Raw genomic sequence first — 17,081 nt, forward strand, 5'->3', positions numbered from 1 at the left:
GGATTTAGTTTTTTTTTTTATCTACTGAGCCGCACTGCAGTCCGGTAGGTGGCGATATTGCACCTTTACATTGGTTGCCAGACGCCAATCTAACCAGAAGAAGAAAAACGACGGACCCCCCCGCCTAGATCTGGTATCGACCCGATACCACGCAAATAAGGCTCCGTAACGCCAATACCGATATCGATATTTTTGATACATAAATAATTAGTTATTAAATCAGAATCTGAATCTGGATGAGTTTTCATAATATGTGTTTTTGTGATTTTCCTTTTGGATTATTAATCAGTTAAAATCCAGTTACGACCTTGGGCAAAGTTTCTTAGTAGATAGAAGATACTTCATTATCACAATATAAAGTTTTTGTCCAGAAACAACACAAAATTACCACTTGACAAAAACTGAAAACACGTTTTTTTTTCAGACAGAGTTGTTCAGAAACTACAATACAAATATGAAACTAAATCACTCGATCTATTGCACTTCTTTCTATTGTTTAAAGAAACAGTCAAAGTACACACACTTGCCACTTCACTCGTACAGTGGAGAAACCGAAACTTAAGTATCCATCTCATTACGTGACGACTTGGTATCAACGGTGACTATGCTATCGACACTTTGGATCGATCCGCGCACCGCCAATTTTCGCGACAGTTCCGACCGTTGCTTCCGTTTTGCTTGACGACAGTTGTGACAGATCAGCAGCGTCAACCTCTGTCTGCTGAGTTATTTGCGAACACAGGTGTGTTCGTTTGTTTGTTTTTTTTTAGTTTTAAAGGCAAACGAAATGATTCAATTCGCGCCAGCTTAACGCAGTGCACGTAAAAACCGAAAGATAAGACAACAACGATGCGAGAAACGACAGGATACTTTCCACGGCTTTCGCTCACAGCACTAGCTACCTAGCTAAGGTTACTTAGCTACCGGAAGAAAACACGAACCCAGCTGGGCAGGTTTCGTAGTGGGGCGGCGAGGAGCGAGACTCATTCTATGTGACATCCTGAAAAAATTCAACCCAAGGGAGCCTGGGTCACAGCCTTGGGGGACACAGACTCGTAGCTTCATCATTTAAATCGTACAATGTGGCTACAGCAGAGACTGAAGGGGCTACCGGGCTTGTTATCGAGTAGCTGGGCTAGAAGAGTCCTCATAGGAGTCCTCCTCTTCCTCATCTTCTACTGGTACCTGGGGGCGGACCGCAGGTGGAGGTTCTTCAGCGGCTCGGCCATGCCCGGGGGGGCGGCCGGCCAGTGCCTGCTGGCTGAGATCCACAGGTGGGGGTCTCACGTGGAGCGAGGGGAGGGGATATGCAGCACACCTCAGGAACAACTGGACACGCCCTTTGTAGCAGGCAACGGCCACATTTTGATTGATGTCCAGGAGAACAAGCTGTGGGTGGCGGCGTCCTCACAGCCCGGATCTGCACCGGTTCACCAGACTGACTATTCACCGAGGCTCGGCATCCACCTGGAGGGGAACAGGGTCGAGGTGCAGGCCAGCCTGTTGTGGTTTCGGAAAGGATCGGTGTTGTCAGTCAGGTGTGCATCCTCATCAGCCCGGGACTGTGTCACCATCCGAGAGGAGTTCATCGCCCTCAGAAACAGACCTAACGTCTACCTGCAGCGAGTCCACATCAGCAACCCCACCGACAGGCCCGCCGCTCTGGATGTTTCCACGGACAATCCCTCCTTCGGGAGCAAGTTCTCCACCGGCACGGAGAAGCTGGAGGACAGGGAGATACTGCTGTCCTCTGGGAGGGTGATGGTGGAGAACAACCAGATGGTGCTGGTGGTGGTGGTCACCAAAAAGATGAGCAGCAGGATCCAGGTCGCTGCTAAGTCGGACTACACGGACAACATCCTGTCCGTGGTGTGGACCTCGGAGCCGATCGAGCCCGCGAAACTGGAGGAGACGTTCAGCGCCCTCAGAGACGGAGCCAAAAAGGAACTGGGGGAGCTGATGAGGGGCAGCGTGGACGGGCTGGTTGTGGAGCACCAGCAGGCCTGGGTGGACCTCTTCATTTCAGGTGAGGCAGCTGGTTCGGGATGGTGTTTAAACAGGTTTCCCTCTTCTTCTCAGAGCTTTCAAAAGAGTTGAAATGTGAAAGCTGCTTGAAATGTGTCATCGAAGACGTACCAATGCACTGATGTGTTTCTTCAGTGGTGACAGGTTTTACTAAATGTGCAAAGTTGGCGAGAGGAAACACTTTACACCCTGCTGTTGGTGTTATGTGTGTTGATATGTCACCATGCAACTCACATGTATTTTGACGAAGCAATTTAAATTCTCTAATGTAAGCTGTGCACTTTTGATTATACTGTAATCAATTCGTGTTGGAGTAAACTCTTGGACGCTATCGTCCATAATGGGATTTACTTCCCGTAACTTTAGGTACAATGTCATTTGTACCAATTTCTTTGCAATTTTTGTGAAATCCATGATTGTTCAGTTGAATTCAAACGTTATTAAGAAATGCTCAGGCAAAAGAGGGTTATGAAGAAATGCTTTCTGTGCCATATGTTGTTTCCATTGCACCAAGAAATGCGCATAACCCCAAATATCGCAATAAAAACCTGGTAATGGAAACGCCCACATTTTAAAAAATGTCAAATGTCACTAAAACATTTTTATGCTCTCATGAGGTGGTTTTTCAGACGCATCGATATAAAAGGTTATCATTTGAAGTCCATCGTCCTCAAAGTGAAGTCTCGCATGACGAGAATTTAAGAGAATTATGGGAGACGAGACTTTACAAGAGTCACATCTAATTCGCAAAACATCTTTAAATGGAAACACGTGACAAGTACTTTGACAAAATTTCAGAATTTTTTTTTTTTATTTAACGAAAAAGTGTAATGGAAATGCAGCAGTAGTGAGAAAGGCAATTGAGTCTAATAATAAATGATATGAAGAAAATCTGCGGGAATGTTAAAGACGCCCTAAACTTTCCTTAGACCTGTTTTGATTCCCCCCGAAAACGATTGTCAACAAAAATGGTAGTAATTTCTACACCTTTCCACCTTTAAGTTGAGTAACTATCAATATATAAGTCTGTAAGTTGGATTGGTAAACAGACAAACATATTGTATGAACCTGACTGTATGTGCTGAATGTGAGAGGCCGATTCTGAATAAAGTCCCGAGCCGCCTCTCATACCATAAACCAAAAGCTCTAATTTTTCAGTTAAAGATAAAAAGCTACATCATTTTTTTTTGTGGTGGAACAGAACTGAAAAGTCATAATTACCAAGTGGACTTTTTAAAAAAAAGCCCTGCTACATCCAGGCTTCTCATTACACCCGCTGAGCCGTCTAAAACTATGACTAAGCATAACTACACCCAATAATGTCACATCCATGCCAACGCAATCTAGCACTGGGACTTATCTTAACTTAGGCTGGCACCTGTTGATTAATATTAAACTACTGTGCAGCATTATGCCAGACAGCTGTCCTGGTCAGACTCGTACCGCTTCACCAGCGCGCCAGCTAGTTTCATATCTGCATTGCACATAACCTGAACCCTTAAAGCTTGGTTTTATAGTCGCACATCACATCTACTCTGGACCCTAACCTATAGCCTGCTTAGTAACCCGATGTGTAATCTCCTCAGATGTTTAACTACAGGTCACGATGGTGTCTTAAGGTCTTACAGCAAGTGCCTTTCTTGTCCCAGTTTACATGCAACGGAGAAAATTGAATAACTGACAGGAACATGTCGTCCTCCTTCACACTAGGTGGCGATATGTGTCTTTTCAGTGGTTTAATATGGCCTGTTTTTTAATACGTTATATAATAAAGGGTCGTTCATGTGGCAGACCGGCATTTCAAACAGCAAGAAGATGGAAAACAGTTCAGCTTTTTAATCTTGTGGCGCTTTCCCTCAGGTGGTTCTTCTACCAGCTCTGTTTGTCTTCTTCTGCTACCACCTTTCTTTAATGTTTTTGTACTGGGGTCATACACGAGCGCAACGGTTGTGGAGCATGCACACATCTGATCAAGGAGAAAACTGATTTCCAATCACATTATCTGGGTGTTTTAATCGGAGGAGAACTCTGATTTTATTTTACATGCACTTGAGTTGTCCAGTTAAAGTCGGATTAAGGCAATAATTCAGTTTTTTTCATGTGCATCTAAACGTACTGACTGTTATCACAATATACAGCATAAGAAAAAACAAACATATAATATGAATGCCAAAACACATCACTAAGTCCCATGGTACCGGTTTCCAAGTTCGAGAATATCCAAACTTGGTCGCTACATGCAAGGTCTCCGTTAACTTGTGACTGTTCGTCCTTTGTCCGTCAAGGTGTTGAAATGAGGAAGATCACCGACTCCCACACGCCCTCGAGCCGCACGGTGAACACCACCCTCTACTACATCCTGTCCTCCACGACGGCGCCCCTGCTGGACAAAAGGCTGAACAGCGAGGAGCGCAGCCGCCTCGAGTCCAGCCTCAACTACGCCGACCACTGCTTCAGCGGCCACGCCACCATGCACGCCGAGAACCTGTGGCCCGAGAGGGTGAGCAGCACGGCGCAGATCCTGCAGCTGGTCACGCTGTGGACTCTGACCCTGCAGAAGAGAGGCTGCAAGGTGCTGGTGGCCGCCGGGGCCCACGGAGCCATGCAGGGTATGGTCCTCAGCTTCGGCGGCCTCCAGTTCACGGAGAATCACCTCCAGTTCCAGGCCGACCCGGACGTGTTGCACAACAGCTACGCGCTGAGGGGGATCCACTACAACCAGGACCTCATCAACCTGGCCGTCCTGCTGGACTCGGACGGGAAGCCCTTCCTCCACGTGTCGGTGAAGCAGCAGGAGAAGCCGGTGAAGCTGTACGCCTGCGAGGCCGGCTGCCTGAACGAGCCCGTGGAGCTGACGTCGGAGGTGAAGGGCCACACCTTCCCCGTCATGGTGACGCAGCCCATCACGCCGCTGCTCTACATCTCCACGGACCTGCGCCACCTGCAGGACCTGCGCCACACCCTGCACCTCAAGGCCATCCTGGCCCACGAGGAGCACATGGCCAACAGGGACCCGGGCCTGCCCTTCATCTTCTGGTTCAGCGTGGCCTCGCTCATAACTCTCTTCCACCTTTTCCTCTTCAAGCTTATATACAACGAGTACTGTGGCCCCGGCGCTAAGCCACTCTTCAGGAGCAAGGTATAGACGTTAATAAGAAAACCATAACAGAAAGATGATTCGATCTGATGTGCTCTGCTACTTTATTTTTTTGTGTATTTGTTTAAGCGTGTGCGTGGTGGCTAAGGGACCCTCTCTCCCTCTTTCTCTTTCTCCACTGGGTTTTCATATTTTTACTTCTCTGTGAACTTAATTTTCCCCCATTTCATGTGCTGTGTTTATAGCAGGTTCACATAAATAGCCTTCACACACTCTCCCTTTCCTTGTCTCACAAAGCATAAAGTTCTCCGTTGATAAATTTTTATTTTTTTTTTTTTACAATCTACTGACGACTGTTGAGAGAGAGAGTGAATTAGCAGCAGCCTTTCATTGAGAGATTAAAGATATCGCGCCTCTTTAGCACACCACAGCTTTCGACTGCACTTCGATGTTCGGCGTGGAATGTAAAGTATTTGTTGATCGCAAACTGAAGAAAAAAAAAAAACAAGCACAAAAGCTATTTCCTTTCAAATAACAGGCTACCGTTTTACCTTATTTCACTTGTGTTCTTACCCAGAAAGTCGGTGCCACTTCACAGGCATTCACACTGGTCTGTCTTAGCAAACTGGGAGAAAACAAAAACAAAAAAAACAATGCCATACTTTCCTTGAATGATGGAGGGTTTTTGTTTCATTCATTTTATTTTATTTCAGTGTAATCGCCAGCTTACAAACACCTGTAACTGGATTATTCTAGTCTAATACATGACAGTGGACGTCACATCCTTTATTTTTAGTGAATGCAGCATTGTTGTTCAGCATTGATTTATTTTTTTTGGACGTGCACACACATGGACTGAACTCCTGCCTATAATTTCTCACAGCGACGGACAGCAGATAACAATTTATGACCGATATATAAAGAGGTAATGATCAAAAACCAGTCAAAAATGATCACATTGGTATTCCAGTTGTTGTTTTGCAGTTCCACGGGAAATAAAATCAGTGTAATTTTGCGAATTCATCTTAAGTTTAATGTAAATGAAACATTGGAAACCGTTAATGCTGCTGGAGGTTAGTAAAAGCGAATCTAAAATACAGCACATGCAGTAAAATTACTTGCACATCTACCCTTTAAGATTAATTTTGTTGGCACTAGTGTCGTTTTCTTGTGCTGTGAGGAATTATAATTTAAGACGAGCTTCCTTTCTTTTGGTTTAGATAATCCCTCGTGTCTGATCATCTGATTCTGATCTGATTATTATTATTATTATTATGTTTGTCATGTCCAGAGCTACAAAAAGCAAAACCTTATTTGTAATAATCTTCCTCTAACTTTAAAAAAAAAAAAAAGTCATAGAATGACCCAGAGCAAAATGTGCATTACGTCTGTTGTCACATAAAAAAAAAAAAAAAATTGTTACTTGTTTACAGATGTTCTTCTTACGCGAGGAGCTGTTGACCTGCTGAACTCTTAGAGAAGCTCCGAGCTAAATGTTTTTTTTTTCTTTTTCTTTTTTTCGATCAGCGTGGACTGTGTGTCTCATTTATTTCTGCTATTCCTTTTTCTATTTTCCTCCCTATGTTTTATATTGAATCACTCAATTAAATTAACAATAAATCTGCGGGTTTCGGCTTCGACTCTTGACTCATAGGTTTGGAAACCTGTGCATGTGTGTGTTTTCCTCCTGGGAGACTAGTCCGTGTGTGTGTGTGTGTGTGTCTGTGTGTCTGTGTGTGTGTGTGTGTGTGTTCGGGTTGGGGTAGTGGCGCCCGGTTCTCCTCCCTCTAGTTCTAATCTTACCTTCTGACTTCACCAGGTCGCCGGGAAAAGTGAGGATGGCTGCTGCGACCCCAAGGATGCTGCATGAACGTTGTTCCACATACGTTTCGGGTTCGGCTTGAGTTTGGGGTCGGCGGGGTGGAGGGTGGAGGGTGGAGGGTGGAGGATGGGGGGTGGGGGTGCAACTTCTGAATGTGAAATGATTGATTTATCAGAGCTGACGGTTCGTTCCAGGGTAAGAACATCCAGAGCCTTGTCTGTTAAAACTAGGAGTCGTAACTGCATCAAACCACATTAATTCAGATTAAGATAAATAAAACATAAACAACAAATCTCAAAAGTTAGGATCTTCTTATAATTAAAATAAAACACGCACACGATTATTCAGAAATAAGAAAGCAGAACTGGTGAATGTTAAGCATACTACACCGATCAGCCATAACATTAAAACCACTGACAGGAGAAGTAATGTTCTCGCACACACACACGAAAAGGAACAACTCAAAAAAACAAGAAGAACAGCACGAGGTGTTGACCTGGCCTCCAAATTATTTATGGAAAAGTATGGAATATGATCTTATAAATTTCCAGGGATGGAAAGTGCAAGATAGTGCATGTAACCATTGTTCAGTTTGTCTATAAGAATACTAAAAAAATAAATAAATAAATGGATTGATCATTTTTGCGAGGGCACTACAGTTCAAAAACAACCTGCACTGAATTTATCTGAGTTTGGTCTTAACTTATTTATATGAGTTACATTACCTAGCTTTAATCTTCTGGTGACATAACAGCATAAATATTCACAGAGTAAATGAAAACTAACGATTAATTCCATGATTTACTTACAAGACTATTTACTCAAGTACCATATATTTGACTATTTCTTTGTAAAGAGAAGGAAATTAGGGTCACAATATCAGGAACATGGTCATAATGTTATGGCTGATCGGTTGTAATTGTCGTATTGCGAAGCTCAGATCAGTTGGTGGAGAGAAAAACTTGAGACCAGGAACCAGGAACCGCATGACGAAAGACTAATCCCAGTCTTAGATGTAGGTCAAAGCAGACTTGCTACCTTTGAAGCCCGTAAAGTTGACACACTGCTTGCACACTAGTGATGAATTGTTTTACCGCGGTGATGATTACTTTACCGACTTACTCCAACCCCACCTTTGCACCACAGTAGGAACGGACCATTGTCGCTATGCAGGCGGGTGAGGTGAAGGAAAGGCCCTGGACGCCTTGTAGAGGTAGAGGACGAGATGACTGCAGCTTAACAATGTGGCTGGAAAAGATTTATTTTCCAGTGGAACCACTTTACGAAGTAAACCGTTAAATCTGCACAGACCTCAGTCCAGTAGAAAACCTGTGACTGAATACTGACATGAAGGAGGTGCCTACTTCAATGCAATCACTTAGTTTACATTATATATGCACGATAATAGTTGTAAGTCTGAACACACCTTCTCATTGAATCTGTTTATTTGCACGTTGAAGATAGAAAACATTAAAAATGGTCTGAAAAATGGTGAGTTTGTTTTAGTGCAGGAAATTGTGACGCAAAATGTATCTACAAAAGTAAAATTAAACTACAAATAGGATGAAAAAAATTTAAAGTACAAATCATTGTTTACAAATTCAGAGGAAATTAAAATGAATGGAAGTAAATGATGTGCACAATCAGGAAGAAAAAAATTAATTATATATAACGATGTCAAATTGAATATGTAGATGTTAACAGATGATTTAAAAAGCTACAAGAGAGGGTGTATTCACACATTTGGCTAGTAGTGTATATATATATATTTTATTAATTGACAATAATTGTGGGAAAATGTATATATTTTTTAAATTATTCTATTTATAAAAGCAATGAAAGGAGAAAAGTCCAGATTTAATTTGAGGGTAAATTTAAATAATTATAAAAAATATTTAAAAAATAATTTTAATATATTATTATTATTGTTAATCCTGGGTCACTTTCTTTGTGTTGTGTTTTGTGTCCTCATCCGTACGTACGTCGAGTCAACTTCACTTCATTTAGGCTGAACCTGAGCAGACGGTTCATCACTTAGAGAATTTACTCTGTTATTAATTTATTTCTTCCGTCTCACCTCACGTGATGAACAGACTCTGGTGTGAGCCGGAGCCACTGGAAGCCACGTTCTCTTGTATTATCACACCACTGCCTCCATCGTGTGTTAAAGATGATGTTGTATCAGATGATGAGACTTTTACAAAGCTAACTTTTCTCTTTTCTCCCATCATTCTGCTTTGATCTTAAGTTGAATCTGATTGTAGAAGCAAATCTTTCTACTCTTGAAGCTTATGAACATGTTGTAACGGACTGTTGATCTTCTCTCATGGATTTGGTTTAGTTTTTACACTGTAAAGATGTCCTGGTTGGACGCATGTTGTTCAGTATATGGGTTCAAGGAAACAGGTTTCCCAGTTTTCTGACCCCATCACACCTTCTACCTGCTTGACTTGATGAAGAAATATGAAGGAAAACGTGTCTGTGAAAAAAAGCGTTTGAATCAGTCATCCAATTACTTTTAGTCAGCTACATATTACAGAGCAGTAATTCCTGAATTCTTCTTCCGGTCTGGATGTGAATACCCTAAAATTAAGGAAGTCATCATAAATACCAAATCACCAAATAAGAATTTGCTCTGAGCTGGTTTGCTCAGAATATTTAAATAACTGATGACCAATAACCAGATCGACTATAATAATACTCAGGTTGTAAAAATCAGTGTTAGCAATAAGAGTTTTCTGGCTTTGCATCCATGTGATTGTCCTCCCAGCTCCACCTGCTCAGACCATAGACTTTGGATACTATTATGTAATGCCAATAATGATAATAATAATAAGAAATTAATAATAATAATTAAAAAAAAAAAATCTTTTACTGCACAGGTGGAAAATTCTTAATTAAAAGAGTAAAAACTGGTCATTGCCAAATTTGTTTTTAAAGTTGATACTTGATTAGGGTGGTAAAGCTGGAGACCACTTTTAAAACAAATTCCTAAAAGATCTGAACTCGTCATCTAAATAAGTATATATAGAGGGTATGCATTGACGTCACTGCCGCCTGGGGCCACGCCCCCTGAGTGGCAAAACATGGCTCCACAACGATCTATACGGACTAGTACGGATTTGAAAAAGTGGATTAGCCTCAGTTTCAGCTAGTTTAAATTAGTTTTAGGTCACTTCAGTTATGTTAAATGTAGCTAAATAACAGATGCTAACGCTAAAAGCTTTACCGATAAGTAACGTTAGCCACATAATACTGTAGCGTCCGACGTGACGTTAAAAGGATGAAGAGGAGTGATAATAAATATTCTTTTATATTATTTCATTGTTATTTATTGTTGGAACTGAAAGACAGCTTTTCAAGTCTCTTGGTTTAGTCAATCGCACAACAACTCTTCTATTTTTTTTTTAATAGATTTTAACGCATTTCAGATTCTATTAAATCCTATGACTCAAGCTAATGCCGCTAATCTCCATGTTCAACCGTCACTTTCTGCCACTCAGTGGCCGTAACCATGGAGACGTCGCTTGCTGTGACGTCACGTGCATACCCTCTATAGTAGAATAACTGTCTGAAATAATACCACTGCTAATAATACTTGTCTCTGATGTACATGTTCTTTTTGATTCATTTATTTAATTTTGTTTTGTTGCTGTTGTGTGTGTTTTTTTTTAATCAAATATAATGTCATTATTTAAGTCACTCTTTGTGCCTTGGTGGAGAAATAAGGAAATAAATTGATTTGACCTCACGACTGTATCCATATTCTGACTCACTGAAGGCAAAATTGAAGAAAAACTCATCTTGATATGGGGCAAAAAAATGATAATTTCAGCTCGTTTCATGTATTTCCAGGTTTAGAGCGATAACACAAAAGGCTCAATTCGGAATCAGTATGAAAGAAATGTTTTAATTAATTTACATGTGTCTAATGTCCTGTGGAAGAGTAGCGTCACAGCAGAAATGATGAGTTTAACAGTCCAGTCCAGTCTCGTTGAACAGATGACACACTCAACATGTAGGATTTAAACCTAAATGTTAAATTAGACCAATACACGCCAATCAGCCAAAACATTAAAACCACTGATAGAAGCAGAAGTAAATAACATCGACCATCTTGTGACAATTTAATGTTCTGCTGGGAAACTTTTGGACCTGCACTCATTCATGTGGATGTTACTTTGACATGTAGCGCCCCGACCCCACAGCAATAACACTCCTTGATGGCAGCAGCCATCCCCATCATGAAAATGGCTTAGGAACAACTAAAATAAAAAAAAACAGCTATTAGGTCATAATGTTATGGCTGATCAGTGTAGATGCAACGGCAGACCAACAAAAAGATGCATGAAACTGTAATGCATGCAGTAATACTGCCAACTAGTTTTGCATTGCTTCGATTTTCCAGAGTTTGCAGCAACTTTTGTGGAAGGAGGTCCCCCCCCCCCCAATTGTTCCTATTTACCAATTTTCTCCTGAATCAAGCTTTGAGCCGCTCAGTGACATAAATCTGGACTTAGACCATCTGCACCATCAGTAAAAATGAAAAAAACAACACATGGTGTCATCCAGTGTACTCTGCGTTCTCTGCATCTGCCTCTAATCACGTTTATTTCTGCTGTAAAGACAAACATTTAAATACGAGGGTCTACAGGGACTGACCCTGCTCTAGTGGACTTAAACGTCTCCAGTAGAAATGCATTAACTGGAACGCACTAAGACAACTAAATATATTCTTAACCAAACACATCCCGGTTCAACCACAGGGCGACGTTTTCCCAAAAACAGCTCCAGGGCGACGCTGTGATTTATGTCCTTTCTAGATCAGCAGGAACCTGAACTCAGCGTGTGTCCAGCAGCGTCTCAACGAGTGTGTGTGTGCGCTTTGACAAACGCGCTAACAGTCTTTGAGCATGGCGATCTGAGCGAAGATCTTCAGCGCGGGGCCCAGTTTGATGTTCATGGCTCCCATGAGGTGGTCCTCCTTCAGCAGGAGCAAGGCCTGTCCGTCGATCTCCTGAGAGCGGAACTCCTCAGCGATCTCCAGACAACCTGCAGCCACAAACACGTGATGGAGAAACAGGAATATTCTTTAACAGGTTGGAATAGACTTGTCACCAAATTTCTTTTTCTTTTTTTCTATTTTCTGTTTTAGATTAATCGTGTTCTCTCAAAAAATTCCTGAAATGATGCTCACAAGCTAATATACACTGATCACTGATCCGCCATAACATTATGACCTCATATTGTGTAGATCTCTTACGCCTCTGAAACTCATCAGAGAATTCACACGGGCCTTCTCAGGTCCTGTGGTGCCTGGTTAACACAATGTTGTTAGTGGGGAGTCTTTGAGGGGAGGGGCCTCTGTGCATCATCCCACAAATACTTGATCAGTTTGGGGGGTCTGGTCTGGTCTAGGTGTGTGCTACATGTCTAAGTAACATCCACATGACTGAATGCCAGGTCCAAAAGTTTCCCAGCAGAACACTGAATTGTCACAAAATAATCAATGTTATTTACTTCTCCTGTCAGTGGTTTTAATGATATGGCTGATCGGTGCATGCCCAAAAAAATCAGAGTGGACTTGTGCCATTTTGTGCCACATCTGCTCAAATTATTTTCCATGATCTCTACACTAAACCTCCTGAGACCCTGCGTCCTCATATGGGTACATGGACAAGGTACAAAACCTCATCAAATTTTACAGTTGAAACTTTTCTATATATAATATAACATGCAATTTATCAACAGTAACAAACTTTAACTTTGCTGATTAGGAAGTACTCGATTGAGGACGTTGGGACTTCATTATTTGCAATTCCACTTTTGCACAGGAATGTCTAGACATGAAAATTAACATTTTTATTATTATTTTGTTATTGTTATTGTTATTTTGTTGTGACTTTATTGTAATAGTGAACTTATCCCTAAAAACCACTTCCGGTTCAAAGACCATGCTTAGTTTTTATAGTTTTTAATAAAGTGGAGAAATTGAAAATGCATACCAAACAAAAGCTCAGGTCTCAGGAGGTTAAAATAAAGAGGTTCAAGCAATAAATAAATAAATAAATAAATAAAATAAATAAATAAATAAATAAATCAAAAGCGCCCACCTGGCAGAGAGGAGATGAAGGCGTACACGTCCTGTATGTTCCACTGGCCGGGGTCACTCAGCAGGAAGTCGTGGGGCTGCAGGGGCAGCTCAGAGTCCTGCAGCGTAGCCCCGCGCTGGGCAGCTGCCTGGGGAGACGCGGGGATTTTGTAGTCTGACAGGTCCGAACATTGACTGGACTCTTCCCGTTCAGGCTGGACTGAGTGACCGGTGGACAGAGCTACTGCGAGCTTCTGCACCGAGAGGGGAGCCTGAGAGAGCTGAATACAAAACAAACAAAAAAAGAAATACATAAAAAAGAAAAATGATTTTGACAATCAGCAAACGTGTGCACAGTGATAAGAGACAGCCAAAGTTAAAATACTAATCAAATAATCATGTGATAAAGGCTGTTGCTATATTTATCACACTCAGATCAAACACAGACAGAAGCTCGGTCCAATATTATTTGGACTGATTGATTGATTGTTTTGGATGAATGAAAATGGAACCAAATGAAGCCTATGCGGAAGTGCAAAAAACTGCACTAGCTTAATCCAGGCCTCTTCACCTGACTCACAGTCCTAATAAATCACTGTTCTACGTTCTAACAAGTTAATGAAGCTCTTCTACAAGTAGAAGGTTGATTAAACGTGTTTACATGTCACAATTCCTGTTTTATTTTTTCTACTTCTGAGAAAATAAAAAGAACCATTTGAAAAAAAAAGCATTTGCAAAGGAATCATTAAAAAAAGTAACATTATGATTTAAAATAAAATAACACGTCATCTCACCTTCATTTCAGACTCTAAAGAGGCATTTTTCTGATTCCCCTTCATTGCTCTTTGTTTCTTCATGTTCTCCAGGGTGGTTTTGCGGTTTGGGAAGAGACCCACCCTTTTCGTGCATCCCACGTTGTAGCTACAACAGGATTTGACACGGTAAGATGAACAATAAGCACCACACTCGTCTGAAGCCGAGGCCACATTGGTCTTTGCCACTGCAAAAACCTATTTTTGTTAAGTTGTTCAAAAGTTAATAAAACCTTCCTTTACAAAAGCAGGGTTTGCATGAGAAGAACCTGAATCATGGGGACATTTATTTGGTAAAGAGTACAGGATTAAGTTGGTAAAATTAACATTTATTAAGTGTCTCATTCAGTATGTCTGGAATTCTTCGACCGCTATGTGACAACTCGGAAGACGTCACTGATAAAAACCCAGCAGAAAGTAATGCTTCGCAACAATGAAATCTATATTCTTGACCTGAGTACATATGCTGAGAACAGACAGCTCATGAGCTGCATACTGTGAGCTTCAGATATGTATAGTCTGTATAAAAACAGGCTGCAACTCAGCACCATCAACAGCATTTAATAGTACTCCACAAAATGTTGTGAGATAGGACAGTGTAGTAATGCAGTATTTCTGTGTACTGCAGCCAATGGGCTAATAACTTGTTACCTTCTCTCTGTTACCACAGGACATTTGGTGAAGTGGTGAACTGAGTTAGCATTGACTGTTAGCGTTAGCAGACTCCTCAGCTGTCTTCCAGGATGCAATTGCGCGGTAATGTAATGCAGTACAAAAAAATAACTGTTATATTTTACTCGGTACAAATGTCAGTAACACGCGTTATGATGGATTTTAAACCCGAGTTGTGTGTTTTTATAGAAATTCGAGACAAATAAATGGAGCAAATGTTTACTCCCTGTTAGTGCTAGAGAACAGCTGTTTGCAGCGGCAGAGTCGGACTCTACATTCACGAGATGGACACGTGTTCATGACTTTCAGTTCGTCAGAGAAAAGGATACGAAGAACATTATATTTAAGTTCACTTTGTGTGCGAAACCAAAAGATCTCATGAAATAGGGGACGTGCCAAAGTTCCACCACAGGGTTGTGACTCGTGACGTACCGTTTAGCGCACACCGTGGAACAGAACCTCTTGGACCTTTTGAAAATGTAGGCAAAATCCACCCTCCCGCACAGCTCACATGTCAGCATGGGCTCCTGCTGGGCCTTTAACTCTGCAGGGACATAAAAAAAAAATCAACACAGTGAGTTGGACAAGAAAAAGAAAAACAATAGAGAAAGAATCTACGAGCCAAGCTTTTCTTTGACATGTATAATTGCACACTTCATGTATAGCTGCACACTCACTGCTTACTGCCTGCCACATTATATTTCTTCTGTATTTTTCCCCAATGCTACTTTTTAAAATCACCTTTATCTTGTGCAACTATTTACCTATTTTATACTTTATATTGTGTGACAATTGTTGTAGAAACATGTTTCTAATGGGTTTTCTTAGCTGGAATAAGCTGTGCTACCGGTCTGAGAACTCGAAACGGTTACCTTTTAGCGAAAGGCCGTCCATCTTTGAGTCGGTCGTGTGTCTCCTTAGGGTCTCTATTGAGAATGATGGACGCTCCACCTGCAGACAGAAAGAAAGTAGTTTTACGGACCGAGTTTGAATGCATCACAGAATGTTGTCTGAAAATAACTACAGAACCAAAATATGTCTTGGTCTCAAACTAAAAACACATGAAGAACGATACAGACGTAGGTTTATCTCATTCCTCCTGCTGCTGCTGCTGTCTTGGCTGGTCTCAAACAGATGTGTCCCTCCATATGAACCGGGATCTACGTAAGGGAGTTTTTTTCTTGCTACCGCTAGATCTTACCTTGGGGGTTTCAGACTGGGCTATAGCTAGAACTGAACTGAACCTCTCCATTACTCACGGGGAACGGCTCGGCGCCCTCCTGGATGACGAAGCCCTCTATCAGATGGGTGAGTATGTGGGTCTTCACCAGGGCCTGAGCCGGTTTGCTCTCTCCATCGCGTTGGCTGCCGTCAGTGTTCTCGTTCCCAGAGGTCATGACTGGAGAACCGATTGCCCCTCACCCGTCAGCCCAAACAGCATGGCAGACCCGAGCAGCACGAGCCACGCGGACCTGCCCCCTCCCCACCACCAAGCAGGTGTGCTGTTGAAACACAAAGAACGAAAACACTCAAATCTCCACGTAACCCCAACGTTGACCATCAACTCGCTTGACCTGTGGCAAGTGTTATTTTGCCTCTTGGAGTACGACTTCTGCTCTGTGAGGAAATCTACTCATGGCTTTGAATTGTCACAATGTAAACGGAGTCTAGTTTTATGCTTTTGTTGAGATGCCAAGGTTCAGGATACAGTATGCGGTGAGTCTTCACAAAGGAGTGGTTCCTGTGGCTGCTGTTCCCTCAGTCTACACAATTGAGCCATGGGAATTAAAGTAGAAACGAGTGATTCAGTGCCTGTCACAGACTTCAATGTTGGATTTTAACGCATCAACAGTTCGAATATTATCAAATTTACTGACTATAAGATATTAGAAGTTACAGATACGATTGAGGCAAGTTCCCTGTCGAAAACCAGACATTTCACAGATCCCTTACTTTATTTTTAAATGGTAAAAGTTCAATTAAGTCCAAGTTCTAAACACGAACTAGTTGCAACCATCCAATCAGGAGTTGTGCGCCAGTATCAGTTGTTGCGTAAACTTCCAAGATATCGGCTCTTTTCAAATCACCTGAATGAATTAAAGTGCAGAAAAAAAACGCAGACGCATTTATTTTCGTGCCTCTATTAAAACATTTCCGTCCTGGTAGGTGGTTTACTTTTCTGCAGCCCTTAGCCGCCTGTGGCTCAGTTAGAAAACAGGCGCACTGCTCGGTAACAATGGTAGAGGGAAGAAAAGCTCTTTGTTCAGCCCCAAACCCCAAACAGCGCTTTCTTTCATTTACTTACATTCCCTCCGCCGGACCGAGCAGCCCCGCACCGGTCCGCCTCACCAAACCGAGGAGGTGCACTTTTAACCGGACAAACGGACGGAGACGCAGGGCTCACGCCGTTGCGCGCAAAGTTTGCAACCGGGTTTCGGATCCTCGCTGTTGCACCGTCGGTTCGCCCGAGCTGCAGCGGACTCCACAGTTTATTAGAAGCTGAGCGCAAACGCGCCTCGAGACGCGGAGGTGCGCACGGGCACTTCCGGGGGCAACCTTCAC

General features: G+C 42.2%; 2 protein-coding genes across 2 annotated transcripts; one reads left to right on the plus strand and one right to left on the minus strand.

The window, feature by feature from the left end:
• Positions 1-688: 688 nt before the first annotated feature.
• Positions 689-7,032, plus strand: kiaa2013 (KIAA2013 ortholog). The gene is made up of 3 exons (XM_047568931.1): positions 689-2,026; positions 4,311-5,164; positions 6,942-7,032. Exons 1-3 carry the CDS (start codon positions 1,081-1,083, stop codon positions 6,990-6,992), a joined length of 1,851 nt encoding a protein of 616 aa, XP_047424887.1. The 5' UTR covers positions 689-1,080; the 3' UTR covers positions 6,993-7,032.
• A 4,357-nt stretch (positions 7,033-11,389) lies between these two features.
• On the minus strand, positions 11,390-17,009 carry LOC125015572 (polyhomeotic-like protein 2). The gene is made up of 7 exons (XM_047597571.1): positions 16,825-17,009; positions 15,779-16,021; positions 15,392-15,470; positions 14,952-15,063; positions 13,830-13,956; positions 13,058-13,316; positions 11,390-11,996 (listed from the first exon to the last, which is right to left on the minus strand). Exons 2-7 carry the CDS (start codon positions 15,914-15,916, stop codon positions 11,842-11,844), a joined length of 870 nt encoding a protein of 289 aa, XP_047453527.1. The 5' UTR covers positions 15,917-16,021; positions 16,825-17,009; the 3' UTR covers positions 11,390-11,841.
• Positions 17,010-17,081: the final 72 nt, after the last annotated feature.

This window comes from Mugil cephalus, chromosome 1 (assembly GCF_022458985.1).
Source record: "Mugil cephalus isolate CIBA_MC_2020 chromosome 1, CIBA_Mcephalus_1.1, whole genome shotgun sequence".
NCBI classification, from domain to species: Eukaryota; Metazoa; Chordata; class Actinopteri; order Mugiliformes; family Mugilidae; genus Mugil; species Mugil cephalus.

Bases quoted from the DNA above. Each gene is read 5' to 3' on its own strand.
- LOC125015572 (XM_047597571.1), bottom strand. From the start codon at position 15,916: ATGACCTCTGGGAACGAGAACACTGACGGCAGCCAACGCGATGGAGAG. The intron at 13,957-14,951 runs GTACGTCACGAG...ATCCTGTTGTAG, and splicing joins TCCACGGTGTGCGCTAAACG to CTACAACGTGGGATGCACGA. The intron at 11,997-13,057 runs GTGGGCGCTTTT...TTGTGGCTGCAG, and splicing joins CTTCATCTCCTCTCTGCCAG to GTTGTCTGGAGATCGCTGAG.
- kiaa2013 (XM_047568931.1), top strand. From the start codon at position 1,081: ATGTGGCTACAGCAGAGACTGAAGGGGCTACCGGGCTTGTTATCGAGT. The intron at 2,027-4,310 runs GTGAGGCAGCTG...TTGTCCGTCAAG, and splicing joins GGTGGACCTCTTCATTTCAG to GTGTTGAAATGAGGAAGATC. The intron at 5,165-6,941 runs GTATAGACGTTA...TGACTTCACCAG, and splicing joins AGCCACTCTTCAGGAGCAAG to GTCGCCGGGAAAAGTGAGGA.